This window comes from Crassostrea angulata, chromosome 1 (genome assembly GCF_025612915.1).
Source record: "Crassostrea angulata isolate pt1a10 chromosome 1, ASM2561291v2, whole genome shotgun sequence".
In the NCBI taxonomy this organism is placed as follows: Eukaryota; Metazoa; Mollusca; class Bivalvia; order Ostreida; family Ostreidae; genus Magallana; species Magallana angulata.
In genome coordinates, this window is record NC_069111.1 from 12,832,927 (window position 1) to 12,852,078 (window position 19,152).

General features: G+C 32.6%; 1 protein-coding gene across 7 annotated transcripts; it reads left to right on the top strand.

Annotated features, from left to right (window-relative positions):
• The first annotated feature begins 1,191 nt into the window (after window positions 1–1,191).
• LOC128164917 (E3 ubiquitin-protein ligase RLIM-like) lies at window positions 1,192–18,262 on the top strand. 7 transcript variants are annotated; one of them, XM_052829067.1, is made up of 12 exons: window positions 4,171–4,276; window positions 8,063–8,224; window positions 8,493–9,466; window positions 9,563–10,078; window positions 10,566–10,693; window positions 11,106–11,256; window positions 12,799–12,857; window positions 13,357–13,447; window positions 13,853–13,908; window positions 14,439–14,486; window positions 15,289–15,501; window positions 15,830–18,262. In XM_052829067.1, the coding sequence occupies exons 2-12, from the start codon at window positions 8,097–8,099 to the stop codon at window positions 15,872–15,874; spliced, it is 2,409 nt and encodes an 802-aa protein (XP_052685027.1). In that variant the 5' UTR covers window positions 4,171–4,276; window positions 8,063–8,096; the 3' UTR covers window positions 15,875–18,262. The 7 variants fall into 7 exon arrangements, with proteins under 7 accessions (XP_052685019.1, XP_052685027.1, XP_052684982.1 ...); XM_052829038.1 differs by adding an exon at window positions 6,725–6,957 and having other exon boundaries at window positions 4,192–4,276; window positions 8,061–8,224; window positions 8,493–10,078; XM_052829032.1 differs by adding an exon at window positions 6,107–6,957 and having other exon boundaries at window positions 4,255–4,276; window positions 8,061–8,224; window positions 8,493–10,078.
• The last annotated feature ends 890 nt before the right edge of the window (window positions 18,263–19,152 follow it).

The window sequence follows — 19,152 nt, forward strand, 5'->3', positions numbered from 1 at the left end:
TTGTTTACCTAGTATATTAATCTATATACTGAAGTCATACACCAAAAACATTCTACTGTCTAAAAGTCAGATTTATTTAAGGAATGAATTCAATATTTATTTGTTTTCTACGCGAAGCTATTTATAAAAAAGCGTAAACTGTTTCAAACCATTTTATATCATATAAAACTAATTAATATTGAATTCAGTGCCTATAATTCAATTTTTTTCACTCTTAATTGTAGATAAAAACAGTCAATTGACCTTTAAATGATGTAAAATTGTACAAAATTGAAACGTAATGTCAGGCGTGTTAATACGGTTTTTGACGTAGTCTTACTATGACGTAGGCAACATTCTTTATATGATTTAAAATTTTTTTTAGCCAATCAGAGAGTGTGTTACAACTAGAATTAAATCATTTCACTATAAGCATATTCCATAGTTTATAAAATTACATGTATATATATAATGATGTTTAATTCTTGATATGAGAGAAAGAGAGAGAGAGAGAGAGAGAGAGAGAGAGAGAGAGTGAGTGAGGGGGGGTTCTGTGTGACTCAATGAAGGAAGTAATAGGTAATTCAAGAACATTTTCACTAAGGTTATCATGGTTATATAATGCTTTTGTACTGCGGTATATGTATGTGGCCCCTACAATCTATTTATCCAAGCAATTACAATAAACAAAGGTTTGCCCCACATGTTACATGAAATATCATTAATTTTAAGCTAGTACAAAACATCTATCACCTAGAACAAACAAAACTTTGAAACCCCGTGAAGGTCCGTTATGTAATACATGTATACATAACATACATGTACTTAGATACTGTAGGCAAGCAAGATATGGCTTCATTTATAAAAACTATGCCATAAATATTCAATAACAAATTTTTTTTTCTATAGACTTAGACAAACTTTATTTCTTCTTGAACTCTACGAGAGTAATGAAAATTGCGTTATCTTTGTTAAGCAATGGAGGGGAGGGGGGGGGATCTGGATCCCCCTGACCCCCATATTGTGCATGTACTAAGTTTTGACAAAATGAGTCACAAAGACATATCTAATGTGGTATACATGTACTGTATCAATATACATGTACTTAAAAATGGGAACAACACTTCACACAACGTCAAGTATCATAAACTATAGCTAAAACACTGTGTTACAGAGTGCATGTCAAGTTAAAAAGACCAACAAACTAAGTTTCAAAGCAACAAAAAAAAAACATTTGCATCTCTGCACATGCATTGTACAGCAGAATCAAAAAAGAACACTGAAAAATCCTAAAATGCATGAAGTTCACATTGATCAAAATCTATAAGTACCTGAGTGAGTTCATTCATCAAGATTAGCTGAGTTTCTGAGTGCATATCAAGGGGTAACTGAGTTTATATCTGGAAGTGATTGTAAGGGTTCAGAATGAATGTTGGTGCAACTTGTGCAATTTAAAATTGCAACAAATCAGGCAATAAGCTATCATGTGGAATTAGAGAAAGGTAATTCACATATATTATTTCATTATGCTGATATTATTTTCCTACTGAAAAGGATATACATGTATCTATCATATGACATATTTTTGCATAAAATTATTCATTTCAAAAGATTTACTCTGAATATGTATGCTATAGGAAAGTTTTTATATATTATAAGGTATGCCTTGGAAACTGATTGATTTAAAAACTTATACATTTACATATAATTTTCTGATAAACATACCAATTCTGGTGATGCATGCTTATTGTTTTCATCATGTTTGTGTATTTGCAAACTGAAAGAACAATTTCTAAAGTAAATCTTTGCTATACATGTATGACATCATATGCTATAGCTAGATCAAAAGTGAGTGGGTATTATTGGTGAAATATGTATGTATATACTAAGGCCTGAGAATGGACCTGTAAAAATTTCTGATAAATACTAAATATCTATTTTTTGTAATAACTTAAATGCCTATAAAAAAAACCCCTTCTTATGTCTAAATAATAAACAAAAGGGTAACTGTTCAAGGTACTTTTATGCATCCTTTTAAAGCAAAGATGAATTTAAAGTGTGTCTCTGATCAACCCAACAATAAATCATAATATAGACGACCTTGAAATTCGTTAATTATTACATGTATCATATATTTTTAAAAATAATTATCTTGGGTTTGGCTTTTAAAAATTCAAATCTTTCTAGTACCCTTACGTATCAATAAAAAATAATAAATCTATGTTCAGTGTATTTGTGATGTTTGACATGAGAAAACACCAGACAAACCAAGTTTGATAACCTAAAAAAATCATCATTTAAAAAAGGTTTTTTATCCATTTTTATATGAACACTGTCTTCAGCAGTAGGAAACACATCATTTATTTACCGTAATAAGAACTTAGCTTATACTAATTAATGATATATATGGGAACAATAGCTTTTTTTAAACAGTTTATAATAATAAAATAAAAGCAACATGATAACAGTCCTGTCCATTTAACTTAGCTAATATAGATTTATCTGTCCTTCCTAACTATGTGATATTTTTTGCTAAAATTCACATCAGATATACCGATACATGATATTGATAAGTCTCAATATATGAAATATTTTATCATACATTATAAGGCAGTGTGATGCACAACTGAATCATGCCCACAAAAAATTATGTCAAATAATCTCACAATCTTTAATTCTTAGGAAATATCCAAGGCAGTAAGCAATTTCAATATTTTGATTTAATTTATTTGATTTCCTTACCATGCTTTCCCCCAGCTATGTCAGACAAACAACCATCACATGGCTTTGCCCTCTCTTACTATAAAAACATTATTAAATAACCCAGCTTAAAAATTCACTAAGAATTAACAGGATTAAATAAAAACGCTGGTTTTGATATTTAATACTGAAGTTTTAACATGAAGTATCATTTCGATAAAACAATTTATCATACACACAAAACTTCCTTTTCCTGATAAATAAAGTTGTAAACAAATTGTTTGGGAAATGTTATCCTTTCCCCCTATTTTTTATTTTAGTCAGGTGAGAATGAAAGATAAGAGTGTTTGATTTAATGTCCATGGAGTTTAAAGGTTTGTGTCAAGAATGCTTATAACATTTCATATTATCTACCTTGTAGGTTTTTTCTTATTCAAATATGCAAAGCTTTGCAGTATCTTTTAGTATCAAATACAAATTTTGATTGTAGTTGTATAAGAAATCATAGAAAAAGTAAGTTAGATAGTGAGAAAAAAATTGATATGTGTTTATTTGTTTGCTGAATTTATTCATTAAAAAAATTCAAAAGGGAGAGGCATATATATATATTTGTAGTGGTAACTGCATAAGGAAAATATTCCAACATTTAATGCGTGGAACACCTTTTAGACAACTTCAGAGTCTACATACATTTTATCAGTAAATAAAATACATGTTTAACATTTAGAATTTGTTCCTTCTTTTAAGTGACATAAACTTTCTTTTATTACCTTTTTATTATGAGCATACAAGATAATTAGTTTGGGACATGACATATATGAGCCACTCAAAACAATGCGATTGATTTATCTCGATAACTAACTTACCGTGTACAATGGGTCTAGATCCAGATTAAAAAGCTGAGGTGTCTTCTTAAGTTGCTAAGCCCTGTCAGTAAATACCATCCCTACACAATAGAAATAGTCTCATATCATCACTCCGTACCTGTTGACATGTAACTAAGGAGAGTTAAGGGGGCGTGGTTTTCTTAAACTTCCACGCGGGAAATCTAAAACATTCGTAGCAAACCGATTACTTATTGATAAAAAGAAAAACACCAAATGAATTTTGATAAGTATATTAAATGTACATTCATATGTTAAATTTTATCTGCTTTGAAATACATAGTATTCAAATGTGATCATCATTAGGCCTACAGGCACATAACAAATAGGCCTACATTACTTTTAAAGTGCACATTCTCTGTCTTCATTATTCTATATGAAGCTCATTTTCCAGTATATTTTTGAGATTTTTCAAACCTATATAAAAAATGATAACTTGTTGTCCCTAAATTTTTAAATTAAGGTAAATTAATTTTTAATCATCCCGTGTTCCGTTTCCACACTGACAACCGGAAACGGCTGAAATTAAATGTCTAAGTTAAAAATAAGCTTACTTGTGGGCCTGATTTCACGTTCCGACTAAAGCGCTCTAGTGCTCCTGTTATATTCGCGGTGCATGATTGGTTATTATTTAGGTCATAGGTCAAGTGTTGAAAAAGGACCGTCCTGATGAACAAGACTGGATTGTTAGTGGTTTTTGTCCCCTATTTGAGGTAGTTAATTTGCAGTTTAGCGCATAAGCACTTACCAATCTTACTAACTTATCTTCGTGTATTTTTATTTATATCTAAACTTCGAATTTATAGAAGAAATTGCGCAGTCTCTGGTTTTAATCAGCAGACAAAAGTCGGTCGATGGGCACATTAGGGTTCTGATTAATGCGTGTCAAAGATAGCTACAGAAGGAAGTTTGAGAGTTCAAGAGGTCTATTTCAAAAGCCAGTAACATTTTCTGCAAGCACATTACACTTGCTTGTTCGATTTCTACAAATATGTTGTGAATCATCTGAAATATTTGATGAATGTATGAATGACACCTAAACTACTGATAACATTAGGACGATATAATCATGTATTTGATGTATACAGATGTTAACTAATAAATAGTTGTTAGGGACATATATTTTAATATGTAAACAGTGTGACTGTTGGAAGGAACACAGATTTAACACTGTGCAGTTTGATTTTTGTAGAGCAAAATTTATTTGAAATGCACACAGGAGGATCCACCTGGTTGCCTTCTCAAATCATTAGCCAAAGTTAAACTAATATGTTTTACGGTGTTACTGTTCTGGCGAGCGCAGCAAGAATTACACATACCTTGCATCATTGTCAACCTAGTGTTGTTTAGGTATCAATGAACGTCAAAGAATTTTTTAGAGAGTATTGCTCTACAATAAGTATGCCAAAGATACTAATTTTAATGGTTATGATACATACAGAGCAACTCCCTACCACAAGAGAGGGAGAGAGAGGAGAGAGAGAGCCCTGTCCCTGTTTGTAGGAGTGTAATTTTTTTAAGTTTTTTTAACTTTTTTTTCTTCATTTTATTCCTTTTTATTTAGTTCAAAATAACCTATTGTTTATTTCCTCCCTACTCATACGTACCTACCTGCCTACTGTACATGCATGCACAATTAGCTTAAAAATGGATCGATATGACACTAAGGTATGGCTCTTGCTAGTATATATTTATGTTATCTCTATATAAAAAAAATTGAAAACAAATCATATGTCAATGAGGCAGGTATCACAGTCTATACCGAAATAGCTAGTACACTCATTACAGATGTTTAATCCACCTCTAAATTTATCGCTGGAAATATAGCGCAAGGGCACTGTGACGTCATCCATGACTTTGTTCGTCTTTGTTTACATATCTCGACTCAATACGAAGGCATGGAAGCATGTAACAAATCTTTTGAGTCTCTCCAAAGCATATGCGGTACTCAAAACGTATCTTCAAACTTTTAGACGCCATAAATTACGAGTTAAAAGTCGGCCATTTTTGGCATAGCACCACAGGTGAAAACATTAGAGAGCATTATGGGACGTAGACAAAAAATTTTGTTTGATGAACTGTAGGTTTAGCTCGTTCTTTTTCCCCGTGCACACTGGTTCTTAGAGCTCGCTGCGTTCGCTATAAACGTTGCGTGCTCAGTCTACATTATGACGTCATGTTTCATACGAAAAATGCAGAAGTTTTGTCTCAGGAAATAGGCGAAGAAAGTAACATGATTGCGAAAATTTTTTATTTCTTATTTCATTGTCTATCAATTTAATTCATATATTGACTACCACGGTAATAAAATTGAATACTTTATCCAGTATCTAAAAAGATCAGTTCCTTGGTGTTAATGTTTTAATATTCCATCTGATAATTTGATGACACATACGTAGAACTAGTCATGTTTCTTGATTGAAGCAATGCTAAACTTATTTGGTTTCCACTTTAATTTAAAAAAAACATGAAACTGAACTTTATTTATTTTACAATGATTGATAAACAAGTTCAACAACTTAATTAATATCTCTCGTTAGCAGGGATGTTAGCGCGAGGGGGTCATTGATGTGGGAAGAAGCTGGAGTACCCAGAGTGAACCCACGTGTCCAAGCGGGCGACCGCCATACCCTATCACATACAACCGCTGTCGATCACGAGGATCAAACTCGGGTCGCAGCTGTGAGAAGCGAGTGCATTGTCCACTACAGTACTTGGACACCCTTTAATTTTTCATAATTTAAATTATCTTCAATTAAAACATTTGGAACGTTTTTATTCAAGTTTAGGGCAATAAACATCGATAAATGCCAGTCAATCAATGATTGAATAAACTTTAAAAAAAAAAAAAAAAAAAGATTGCGGCCAATATGGTGGTGCCCAGAGCTGGAAGAAATTTTTTAGCCCACAGTACCCCTGATTCAACTTTCACTTTTTCACGGATTTTCCTATATATACGTGTTACCATTAATCCTCACTTCGTGAATTGGGCTGCGCACGCCTCTCGCTGTGCTCGGTATGAAACATTTTATTAAATTATCAAATGCTTAAGTTATTTTAAATATTTTGGGGGATTGTGCTGCTGCTGCAAGTGGTGATATGATGGATATGAACTTTTTCTAATGGTTTAAACTTTATTATGATACTCTTTGTTTATGTAGTAGGAAAGGAGGAATAAGCATATAATTACAATGTAAATATATGGTTGGACCAGGAATCAAATCAGGGACTCTGCAACTGTAGTCAGGATCTTATCTACCACTGAGCCACATAATGACTTATGCAATTATCCATGCACGGTCCATATAACCCCAACCAATGCATTCTTCCCACCTTAAGTAGTCTTCAACCCTGAAAACACAACCATACATGGTAACCTCCAGTGGTGAAAAAGAGATAGATTTAGAACCCTAAAGAGGTGGCAATCTCGCAGTCTTATTTTGTGTTTATTTTAAAGCGCATATTTTTATACTGTTTATGTAGATAGGATCTCTGATTAGAATTAAAACCCAATTAGAATAGTAATATCAAGTGAAAAAAATCTTTGCGTGCAGAGACTTTAACAATTGCCACTGTTCAGTAAAAATAGGTTTAGTTGGGCCTATAAAAAAAAATTGTGTGTTTAGGGTAACACTGATGAAAAAATTAGGTTAGGTAGGTAGGGATTTTTTTTTATTTTATCATATTTTTTTCTGCATGAATCCTAAAAATGTTTGTTTGTGTTTAAAAACGGATTTTTTATAGAAATAATATAAAATTCACAATCAGATAAAAATTGACATCTAAAATTGGTAGGATAGGGGCATTTTTGTAGGTTAGGTCGGGTTACCCTAAACACAAAACTTTGTTTTTTAGGCCTTGCCAGAATTAAACAAATAACAGAAGTAAGAATTAGTAATATGTCATATATTCAGGGCATTCTAGGCCAATATCTACAGTCTATATATCCCCAACTGCTACATTTATTCGAAAGAAAGAGGAAGACTGAGAAAAAAATCATATTTGATAATTGAATGTCGAGATACAGTTAACATTAACAGGGACGTATATATACTTACGCGATAGGCAACTCTCGCAAGTCTCATTTCCGAGATTACTTAAAAAAAAAAAATGGATGTTTATTTTCTTTATATCTAAATTATTTTACTACATATGATTAAAAATGTATAAAAATGCTATCCCTTATAACAAGGTGAAATAAATAATCTAATAAAAAACGACATATTTTACTTGGATTAAACAGAGTTTTGAAAACTTGTCAAGGCTCGTGTGATAGTTTGGGAAGTAAACATGGCGAATGTAGAAGTTGCCTATCTTGTTAGTGTATACGTCCCTGATATTAAGAGATTCATAAGATAAAAAACCTTTCAAACTGATTTTTGCCATTTTAAAGTTTTCTATACATGATACATGTAACAGGATGGATGTTTCGTAAAATTCATTATATATGTACTGTTTCCTTTGTGTTTACATTAATTTCTGTTTAATTCATTTTACAGTATATAAGACAAACTTGGTACATTGAATGAAACGATGGCAAGTCAAAAAGGAGTAAACAATCCAATTGAACCAATGGAGGATGGACGGAGCAGGAATACACCTGGAAGAAAAACTGGGCTAAGCTTTTCTTCAGAAGATGAAGATGAACTTGTCGCACCTAGGTATAAGATAACAAGAGTCAGTTAACAAAAAAGCTACTTCAGTGCCATATTTGATTTTGGAAAAAGTTTTCAGTGAAAGGTTTATTTATGTTTTGATAATTTTAAATTGTTTCATTGCTAAAAAAATTCATAGGGTCTATTGAAAATCTAGAAGAAAGATTTTCAATTATGGACCGGTATTAAAAAACACCATTTCTCTTACTCTCACATCATGCTCATCAATAAAGATTGGCTTTTTTTTTTACAAAATCTTTTTTTGTTTTTTCAGCCCAGTGTTTTTAAAATTTTCCAGACAAAGGAAGAGAGATGGAAGTAGAAAAGGTCTGAATAATGATGAGTTTAAGTCTAATGATAGTACTCAATCAAGTGCTGAAAGTCATTCGAAAGAGGCTATGTTTTATTCAGTGCGAAAACCAAAAATACGACTGGAAGATGCATATGCGGACATAAACAGTAATTTGACGCTGCCGAAAGTGAATACAGACAATGATACGCATTCAGGAAAATGCCAGAACAAGACAAGAAACATGAATAGGTCCAGTGAGGCTAGCAGTGGCTACATCCCCGATTCTAATCTTATGGATAAAGCTCGAAAGTACTCCCAGAAAATTAGCAGCAAGCTGAGAGAAGAGAAGAAAGCCATTGCTAAGCAATATTTTCATGAATTACTCCATTCATGTGATGGAAATAGCAATGAAGATGTAGAGTGTAGAAATTCACACCATAAGAAAACTCATAGGAAAAAAAGAAAAGCTGAAGTCCCAAATGATATTTCTCCAGGTTGCCATAATGGAAGAGATGAAGAAAGTCATCATCAAGAGGAGAAGAGATGCAAGAAAAAAAAGTCAAAGGCTGCTCAAAGATTAAGTTTGAATGGAAGAAACACTGTATTCGAAGCTCTAAGCACAGAGAAAGACTATGCTTGTAAAACGTCATCTGTTGCAACTCCCAACAGTGAAATGCTGGATCACAGCAGCAGTAGTGTTGGAGGAGGAATCTCAGAGGAGCGAAATATTCTCAGGGACATGCTGTCTATGGATAGTGTAGATGAAATACATGATAAACCTCAGAGAAGATGCAGGCAAGATTTATGCAGGAATATTCCAAAGGAATTGCAATGGCCCTCTGCATCAGAATCAGAGCCCGAAGAAGATGGTGTTGATGTAAATTTGACTTGTTCTCTGCAACAACAACAGTCATCTAAGTGCTCTCCTGTTTTGAGAAACTTTGGGAATAATACTGGTATGCAAACAAACAGAAGAAGTGCTTCAAGTAATGATTCTTCCCCTATGGTTAGAAGAAAATCGGGTAAACAATGTCAGAGTTTTAACATTGTAGATCAAGATGACATGGATCAGGCTCATGATCTGTACAACAATCATATGTGGATGTTCAACGATACAAACTTATCAGAGGGTGCAACAGCCATACATTCTATCCAAGTGAGTAGTGCCAGTGGAGATGTGAAGCAACCAACACATGTGGATTTAAGAGAAAATTCACCTGACTCTGAACAAGAATCGGGTAGAGAATGTAGAACAGGAAGAAACAATGTCACAGTAATATCCATATCAGATGATGATTCCATTTCCGGAGAATCTGCTTCAGAAAATACTGGTATAGAAGAAGACAGTCTAGATGGACCTAACAGGGAAAGGTTTAGGATGATACGGAGTCGTCGATCTGCAGATAGAAGAGATAGAGGATGGTCATCTGTAGAAAGACCTGAGAATGATAGGCCAGTGCTACCAAACCCCAATTTCTTGTTTCCCACCCAGAATCCTTTGCTGGCTGCAAGACTGACCTCCCCAGATGCTCCAGGTCAAAGGGCATTGACTAGAAGTAGTGTTAAAGGTTAGTAATATATTCATATGCATCTTGCTGTTTTTGTGGATTGATTGGAATCTAACCAGTGAGACCATATAAACCAGTTATCTCTCAGTGTATTGTACAGCCTTAGGGTGCTATACATTTTAATTTTTTTATTAAGCAATGTTTTTGTAAATCTGTAGATGTGTATATTGCATTTTATATAATTTGATTGCTGTAATAGATCTTTAGGGACTGTTTCCAGCTGTTAACACATAGATTCTTGTTTCAACTCTGTGTAACTGCATATGTCACAGTATTCATTACAGTTTATTAAATTTTTAAGTTTCAAATATGGTACTCTTGTTCAAATCTACACGGGGGAATTGAAAATGAAATATATGAAAATGATACACTTATTGTCTCCTTTTCAAAGCATTTCCCAATAAACAATTTATTGATAAATAAATTGTGTAAAGTATTGATGTTTTAAATAATCCCCCAATGTTCACTTTCTTCTCCCATATTGCAGGGAGACCACTGAGGCCCAATAGGAACTGTCGTCAGCGCCACGAGGTTCAGGCATCCCCGCGGTCCCAGCGGATGTTCCAAACAGTCACCCAGATGGACGGGGACGAGGAGATGGCCCGCCGTCTTCAGGTAATGCAGATGTGTTGTGATAATATCCTTGTCATACATGTGATATTCTTGTCATACATGTTATATCCTTGTCATGCAATATTCTTGTCAGATGTGATATCTTTGTCATACATGTGATATTCTTGTCACACGTGATATCCTTGTCAGACATCATGTGATATCCTTGTTATGTGATATCCCTGTAATGTGATATCCTTGTTGTACATGTTATATCCTTGTCAGATATGATATCTGTCACACAAAATATTTTTGCCATGCATGTGATAATGTTAAAGTTGTCTTCTTTATCTTATGTATATGTAGGTTATTTCAAAATTAAAGTGTTTTATTTTTATAATTTACAAATTTTAATATTTAGATCCATATAAACATGATAAAGGCAAATGACAATGACACCTTTCTCTGTTTTCAGGAGGAAATGGATTTTGAGTATGCAATGACTCTACACAATGCGGAGTCCCAGGTTCAGCCCCCACCCTGTCACCGCCTGTCTGAGTACCACACCCACGATAGTGACTCCCCCACCACCATGCTCACCCGGGGGATGAGGCAGGCCACCAGAGGTCAGTAGGTCAAAAGGGGTCATTGTATACCAGAGTAAGAAAACGCGGGTTACTGTGGTTTCATCAATATTCGTTGAATTACTTTTTAATAGGCTTGATGAAACAATTTTAATTAACTCACATTTGCTTCTTTGGGGTAGTGACAATTTGTCTTACAATACAAACTGCTTTATTTTTTCAGCAGTTCAAAAGTTCATTAATGAGTCTGGAAGATTTAATAATTGAATTCCTTTTTGCTTTTGCTTTCTATACTGTACATTAACGTTATCTACTATATATTTGCAATTACTTTGTAAATGTATGTCCATGAATTTAATTATTATTAAGTCAATAACTATAAGTAACATGTAATATTACATGTACTATGACAATTGTATATATTGTATGTATTATCATTAGGAGAGGAACTTGTAAGTTGCAAGAACTTGTTTCCGATCCTTTTGTGTTACTTACACAATAAAATATGTTCAAATCATTCGTTGAATACCAATTTTCGTGGATTTCGTTGTTAAGTTGATCCACGAAATGAAATGTTCATTGAAGTGCAATTTCTATTAAGATTTTGTATTGATAGGGTCATTGGCCTCGAATTTACGTATCCTTGAAACTGTGATTTTCACTTTATCCACGAAAATTGATACCATTGAATATTAATGAAACCACAGTATGTAAATTTTTTCTGCTATGATCACTACCTTTATATCCATATGAATCAACAAAGAAAGCATTTTATTTTTTTCTTTTAATAAATTAATAAACTGATTGTAAAAAGTAAGAAAATTAACTATATTATTGTTAATGTACATCAGTGCGTTAGATAAAATAAACATTTGAATCGTCTTCTGTAGGAATTTGAGTCTGACATCAGCATGATTAATTCATGCAGTATGTGATTTTTCTTCGGTTGCTGAAAGTTTCGACCAATCAGATAAAGGGACATGGTCACGATTTCGGTCAAAAATTATGTTTCTGATTTTAAATATTTACAATGCTTCAGAAAGGCATTTTTAATAGACAACCGAAATTTGATTGTCATTTGTTGAGTTTTAAGCGAGTTACAGAGCTTGAAATTCTTCGCTATGTAAACAAAGCGTTTGTTTACATTTTGAACGTTGAAGTAATAATTTCAGTTTTAAATCTTAATCGAATGTTTTAAATGTTAGGAACTGTTTATCAATGCTTGAAATAAATAAAAAGATAGACAAATAAGCTGGAAAAAGAATTTTTACTGGTATATTGAACCTATGTAAACAAAAACAGGGCACGAGCCTTGTTTACATGACAAAGAATTGTGAGCCTTGTATCCTGCTTATGTCTCAACGAATGACTCTCAAATTTTATTTGATCGTTAGAAATGCATTTCTAAAGCATTGTAAATAATAAAAACATAAAAATAGAATTTTAACAAAATCGTGACCAAGTTCCTTTAAAGGGGCATGTTTTCAGTCCTGTCATTTTCTACAGTGCCTTGAATGTACATTCAATATCTGTAAGAAATAGAGGGAGTCATACTTGATGGATGTAAATATATTGATTTAACAGATATGGATATTGTCTTGGAAACTTTGTTCCATGAAGAATCAGAAGATAGTTCAAATGAGGTAATGTGATCTCAGTTATCAGTTTTTGACTTTTGAAGAAGTGTTTACATTGCAAGCTGTAGTAGCTCATAATACAATGTACCGTACTGTATACAGGGTTATTTTCGCCCCGTGTTATTTTCGCCCTTCTACACTTGCAAGCAGTTTTGCCCCGTCTTGAATTCGCCCAAACACAGTTGTGTATAAAGAAAGATAATATAAGATAAAGGCATTCGCCCGGTCTTAAATTTGCCCACTTGCATCGAGGGCGAAAGGGGCACAAATAAAAGCGGAGCGAATATTTCCCTGTATACAGTATTTGCTTTGCTATAACACTACCATCATACTTCTATCATGCATAAATACTTCAAATTAACAAATATTAATAAAATCACCATTAGATACATGTACTAAGATTGGAGTCAAATTTGCAGACTCAGTTTTAACATATATCGAATGTTATATTTTCTTTGCTTGCAACCTTTCATCCTCAAGGTTTGATGTAACTTGCTAATTACAGAATTCTATGCTGGGGCTCACCTTTGGGCCTCCCATGTTGATATCACACAATGCCAATCGTCGTGGACACAGAACAAGGGGGAGGCGTCACGGTAAGGTTTCATCAAAGCATTCTACCATATGTGACTGTCTGATTCAAGAGACTTTAAATTTGTAAATATTATTAGAAAAATTCATTTTGTTCTCGGTATTACAATTAGTCTGTAGCGACCAATATTCTTCATTGCTGAATGTTCAAGTTTTGAAGACCTCTTTACTTTAAGTGTTCATATTCACCCACTTTGTGTCAGAACTTGTAACAAAGGATTTCAAAGTTTTCTTAACATGACTACAAAATAACTCTCCATGAACCAATGTCTGTTTTGAATATCCATAAACATCGGCTTCCATGAATTCAAATTATCTGTTTTATTTGCATTCATTTAAACTCTACCCTGTAATAGCTAACAGTGCTCCCTGTGATGTCAGGATTAAGTTAAGGATGTTTTATTTTGTAGATTGGACTGAGAGACTCTTGCAGGATGAATTACAACAGGGAAGAAATCATCTCCCGGTAAATATCTTAGAATTAAGCCTATCAATAAAGGAGTTTTCACATAAATCATTGGTTATAAGTCATGAACAATTATTAACTTCTTCTCTGCATCAAATTTCTTAAGTGGTTGGGTTTTTTTTTGTTTATCATGTTTAAAGTGGTTCATATAGTACTTTGATGTTGAACAGTGCTGTGTCAATTCTTTGATAAAATTGTAATCTCTCAAGCATGTGTCACTGACGGTACATGTATTACTGTTTATCTTTTTCTCTTTTTTTCTTGTCACAAAGTTTTAGAAAAGGGGGAGGATTATTTAACCATTTGAATTTGTTTCTGTCCCCTTTTGTGATAAACAAAGTTTCTTAATAGCAAACAATACTGAATCTAATTTCAGTGTATTGTATTTTTTGTGATCTGAAAGTGAAAATTAGATCAAAGCAAAAATAACTGGATATTTGGTAGTACATACAGACTGAGTATAATGAGACATGCATATTAGCGTTAGAAAGTGTTCATTAGAGATGACAAAATTTTTTCTATGTTTACAGAGAAGAATTTTGTCTCACAGCAGGACCTTCTCTTCGAATGATTATGAGGTAACTTCAGTTTGTTGATCTTATATATACAACATAATGAACATATACAGTACAGTAAATAGTCAACAGAATCAAATTCTGTTCTTTAATTTATGTAAAATACATGTTTATTCAAGTTTATACATTCAATACAAATATGAAATATGAGTGATGTATTTGGGTAAGAGAATGAAAACTGTAGATATCAAGCTCTTTTAAGTTTCAAAGTCTAAATATTGCTTATATTTTTGGCACTAATATGGGGCGTTTTGTTATATCAGTAACATATTTGTACATTTTGCTTCTCAAGCAAGGCATTATTAACAAGTTTTTGTACACTTAAGTGTAAAATCATGTGTAAATTCAAAGCAATATAAATAATATCAAAATGCTATTAAAAGTAGGAATTGATTAAAATCATATTAGGGAAATGATTTGATACAGGTTTGCAATGGTTACCTGTATTCTCTAAATACAAGTGTTGAATACAGGATTAACATCTTAACTTATGGCTATACTCGACACAATCAGATCTAAATTAATATTTATAATAATGTTTGTCAAAAATGGTTACAAGTACACTATTAGATTGCATGTAATTGTGGACAAGTAGACACACACCTTGAATTTGATGTTTACATAGATAAGTTAAATAGGCATTGTGCTTCTTCCATCAAATTACTGATAGTTTTAAGTTCAGCTGTATGAAAGGTCTAAGGGAAGTTTACTGATTAAATTTTGTACAGCAGTTGTCTGCCCATCCATTCAAAAAAAAATTCTGAATGTAATCTGTTGCTTCTATGTTGTTCACTGTGTTTTATAGGATCTTCTCAGTATAGCAGAACTTCTGGGAGATGTGAAACCGAAAGGAATATCGAGCGAAGATGTGACTTTGCTTCCAGAGAAGAAGTTTCACCCTAACAACAAGATGACCTCGTGTTCCATCTGCATGAGTGACTACACTCTGAATGAGAGACTGAAGATTCTCCCTTGCTTCCATGAATTTCATGGAGAGTGCATAGAGAAATGGATTGTCGTAAGTACATGTAAATGTTGCAGAGTAATAATTTTGACAATATTCACATATTAAAAAAAAAGTTTGAAATATTTGCACTTTATGTCTTGCTGAGAATTTTTTTGTTGAGAAATGTTGATGTTTTATCCTTAATACATGTATGACTTTTTTCACCATTCAAAAATCATCAATTATGAATTGTGAAAAAATTACCCAATACAAGGCGCTCAATTATTTTATGCATTTAGTTCAACTCAGTAATGGTAAATTATAATTATCATGAGATCTGGATGGAATTTCAATACAAGTGAATTGAATGAATATACATGCGTGTACATTTATTTTCCAGACGAATGCTACTTGCCCTATTTGTAGAGTTGAGGTAAAAGTATGAACTCAAAATAAAGTATGCCTGTTTGGACCTGAGCAGTTGAATTGCAGATCATCCCTTGTTGGTAGAGGAACATTCCTGCAGTATTTATTTGGAGATGAATTGGAACTGTTGAGTTTTATTTTGTGTATGCATGGTTTGTGAGTGAATCAATACACGTTATTTCATTGTCTGTATATACATGTATATGCATTGTACATCTAGGTTGTTGAAACAGAGTGGATATGCTCTAGATGATTTATCAAACTTGTAAATTTTCTATTCACTCGGGAATGTTGAATTATTTATTTGATAGCTACAGGTAGTTTTCATCTCAGTTGCTAGTTCGTAGATTAAATATTTTCCTCTGAAAATCCCAATCCCCAAACTGGCAAGAATTTGTCTAATTTAAAAGCATTATGTTTATTTATTATTATTGAGTAATTTTGTTTTGAAACCATATTTATCAGATTTTTTCCTTGCTAAGATTAATATTGTTTGTGAAAGGCATACCACTAACCATTGCTTGTCAAATTCCATAGATTTATTGAAATATTATTGTTTAATTGCCATTTATGTTTTGAAAATGTCTTGAATTTTTTAAAATTGAAATTCCTCTTCTTTGAACTGGTTGCATTATTGTCAAGTCATATGAAATCGTTTTGAGTAATGACTGTTTATTTGGCAGTGTATGTGCGGTATGTTGTTACAAGTTTATATACTGTAGAATCATTTAAATTCGTGGGGGGCAATTTTCGGGGATTGCTTACCGGTAAGTTTGACAGGTTTGTGGGGACGTAATTTCGTGTATTCTCGTATACCTACAAAAGGAAATAAGACTTTATTGCCTTAATTTATGAATTCGTCGAGGATGTTAATTCATGGATAAGAGGTACCCAGGAATTCCACGAAAATTGAGCCACCACGAAATTTAATGATTCCACAGTATTAGAAAATCAGTTGGGTTTTTTTTTGTTTGTTTTTATTTAAACAGATATTAAAGTCAAAGCATTAATCATAGTCATTCAAACTTGCAAGTATGCAATTTTTTAGGTTAAATCAGACTGAAACCTTTGTTTTATCGCAACAGTGCAGTCAACCAGTCTTAACAATTAGTCAATTATGCTATATACATGTACATGTACATATATTGCAATGTGAGTGAAATTAAGTATGAGTTATAAACAATAAGAAACTCCAGGTGTGGGGACATTTGCTGTGATAATTACAATCTTCACCTCAAAATGTGATCACCTTACTCAGATTGTTCAAATTAAGCAGGTTTTTTTTTAAATGTATCATTTCTTTGTTAAACCTTTTCCTTAAGTTACTCCATTGCATATGTTTAATATTTGAAGTCCATTTCTATAAAGTTTGAAGATCATTTTACTTTTTTTCTTGAATTAAGAGGGAATGTTATATCAATTTCTTTTTTAATTTTGTTTAATTACTTGACAAGCAGTACTTTGTTGTCTAATCATTTCTTACTAACTTTTAAGTTGACCCCAAGAAGAAAACTATCTTTATTTGCTCTCAAACTTGTGACGCCAGCTGTTGTACACTGTAAAATTTGTGTTGTGTATGAAGTATGTGGCATTTCACTTCACACACAATTTAGTTAGCTGATACCAGTGAATTCTTTGTGAAAGAGTGGTATATGTTGAGCAATGCCATCTATTAAAAATGGCATCCTTTAGAATGCATAAATGGCTGGAAGTGTATGTGGTTTTCATAAGTGCTTATTAAAATTTTACATTACTGGAATTCCATATGAGAAGTCATTTGGATTTAATATACATGTATAATTCTTCACTATAGGATTATTTTCTTTTTGTACTGGTGTTATAAATCTAATAAATTTATGCACATTTCAAGGCCAAGTTTTGGAGTATTCAGAGATAACACTTTAACTCAAAAATCCTCGTTATGAATTAAATTCAAATTTTTCTGTTCTTTGAAGATGAAATGTCAAAAAGAAAAAAAATGTTAATTTGGTCACAATTCATTGGCTACGAGGATGGTCTTGCTACTGAAATTGCTTATGATGAGACAACAATTTTGTATGGGTTTGAGATTATGCAAGAACAAATAAAAATGTTTTTTTCTGATGTGCTAATAAGTACTGTACATGTAATGGGTAGTTTTTTTTTTTCTTTAATAAACAGAGAGATGGATTATATTGTATATTTGTGGTATTCTTTGTTTGTGAGAAGATCGTAAGTGTTAAGTAACAAAATTATGGAGGACTTGCTTTTATAGACTGGTTCAATATAGATAGAAAATAATCCTTATATTTTGTTTTATTAACTTATGAAATTGAAATTTACAAATTTACATGTTTTCATTTACAGATGGACCTGTTATGCAATATGTATTCCAAAAAATCTCATTAAAATTTACCTGAGAATTCCATCTTTAGTGTTTTATTAGTCATGTAAAAGAGCAAGACTCGGTTAATCAAGTCAATAAGGACAGAAAGGAGCCAATTCCTTGATGATCAATTGGTAATTAACTTGGAGTAATGTTCTCTCTTCAACAATGGATGATAAAGCTCCATACAATGCAGTAAAAGTGCCTAAAAAGGGGGATGATTGGGAATTTTTTTTCCTAATTTTGTTTTTATGGCAATACTATGTATTTTTAAAATGTTATTATATAAGAAATAATGAATCATTCTTTGAGTATTATGAGGTGATAATTTCGGTCGGGGCGTGATCAAATCCTATAAAGCCCGAAGGGCTTATGATAGATTTGATCAAGCCCCAACCGAAATTATCACCTCATAATATTCAAAGAATGATTCCTTATTACTTATATTTATATAATTTTAAGCCATCATACGATTAAATATTTAGATATTAATAAGTAAACCCCGCTGACGCCTCTATTTGGCGTCATTTGTATTATGGGTTATATAGTACAAAATCGATACGTAGCGTTATCACAGGCAAAGACACTGGAAAATGTAAATATAAACCAAATAAATGTTATTCTAAAACAAATGTGACTGTCAAGTTGCAATTGAGATACACCTTTAAAGTGCAAAGGTCCTATGCAAGCGAAACTTATGTCTTGTTACTGTTTACATTGAAAATGGGAAAAATTTGAAAACCATTCTCTTGGCATTAACACACATGCTTATTCTGTAGTAATCACCTACCAGTATATATTAACATCGATGTATAAATAACAATAAATTTAGAAAATGTTTCCTTAAATGGATGTCCCTGCATTGAAGCAACAGGAGCATTCACTGCAGAAACATGACATTACAGTATATCCTGTGGAGGTAGGTTTTATAT

What these genes read in the sequence shown, in the direction of transcription:
- LOC128164917 (XM_052829059.1), top strand. Translation starts at nt 8,097, where the DNA reads ATGGCAAGTCAAAAAGGAGTAAACAATCCAATTGAACCAATGGAGGAT. An exon ending in AGATGGCCCGCCGTCTTCAG is followed by an intron (nt 10,694 to 11,105) that starts GTAATGCAGATG and finishes CTCTGTTTTCAG; the next exon opens with GAGGAAATGGATTTTGAGTA. An exon ending in CAGAAGATAGTTCAAATGAG is followed by an intron (nt 12,858 to 13,356) that starts GTAATGTGATCT and finishes TGCTAATTACAG; the next exon opens with AATTCTATGCTGGGGCTCAC.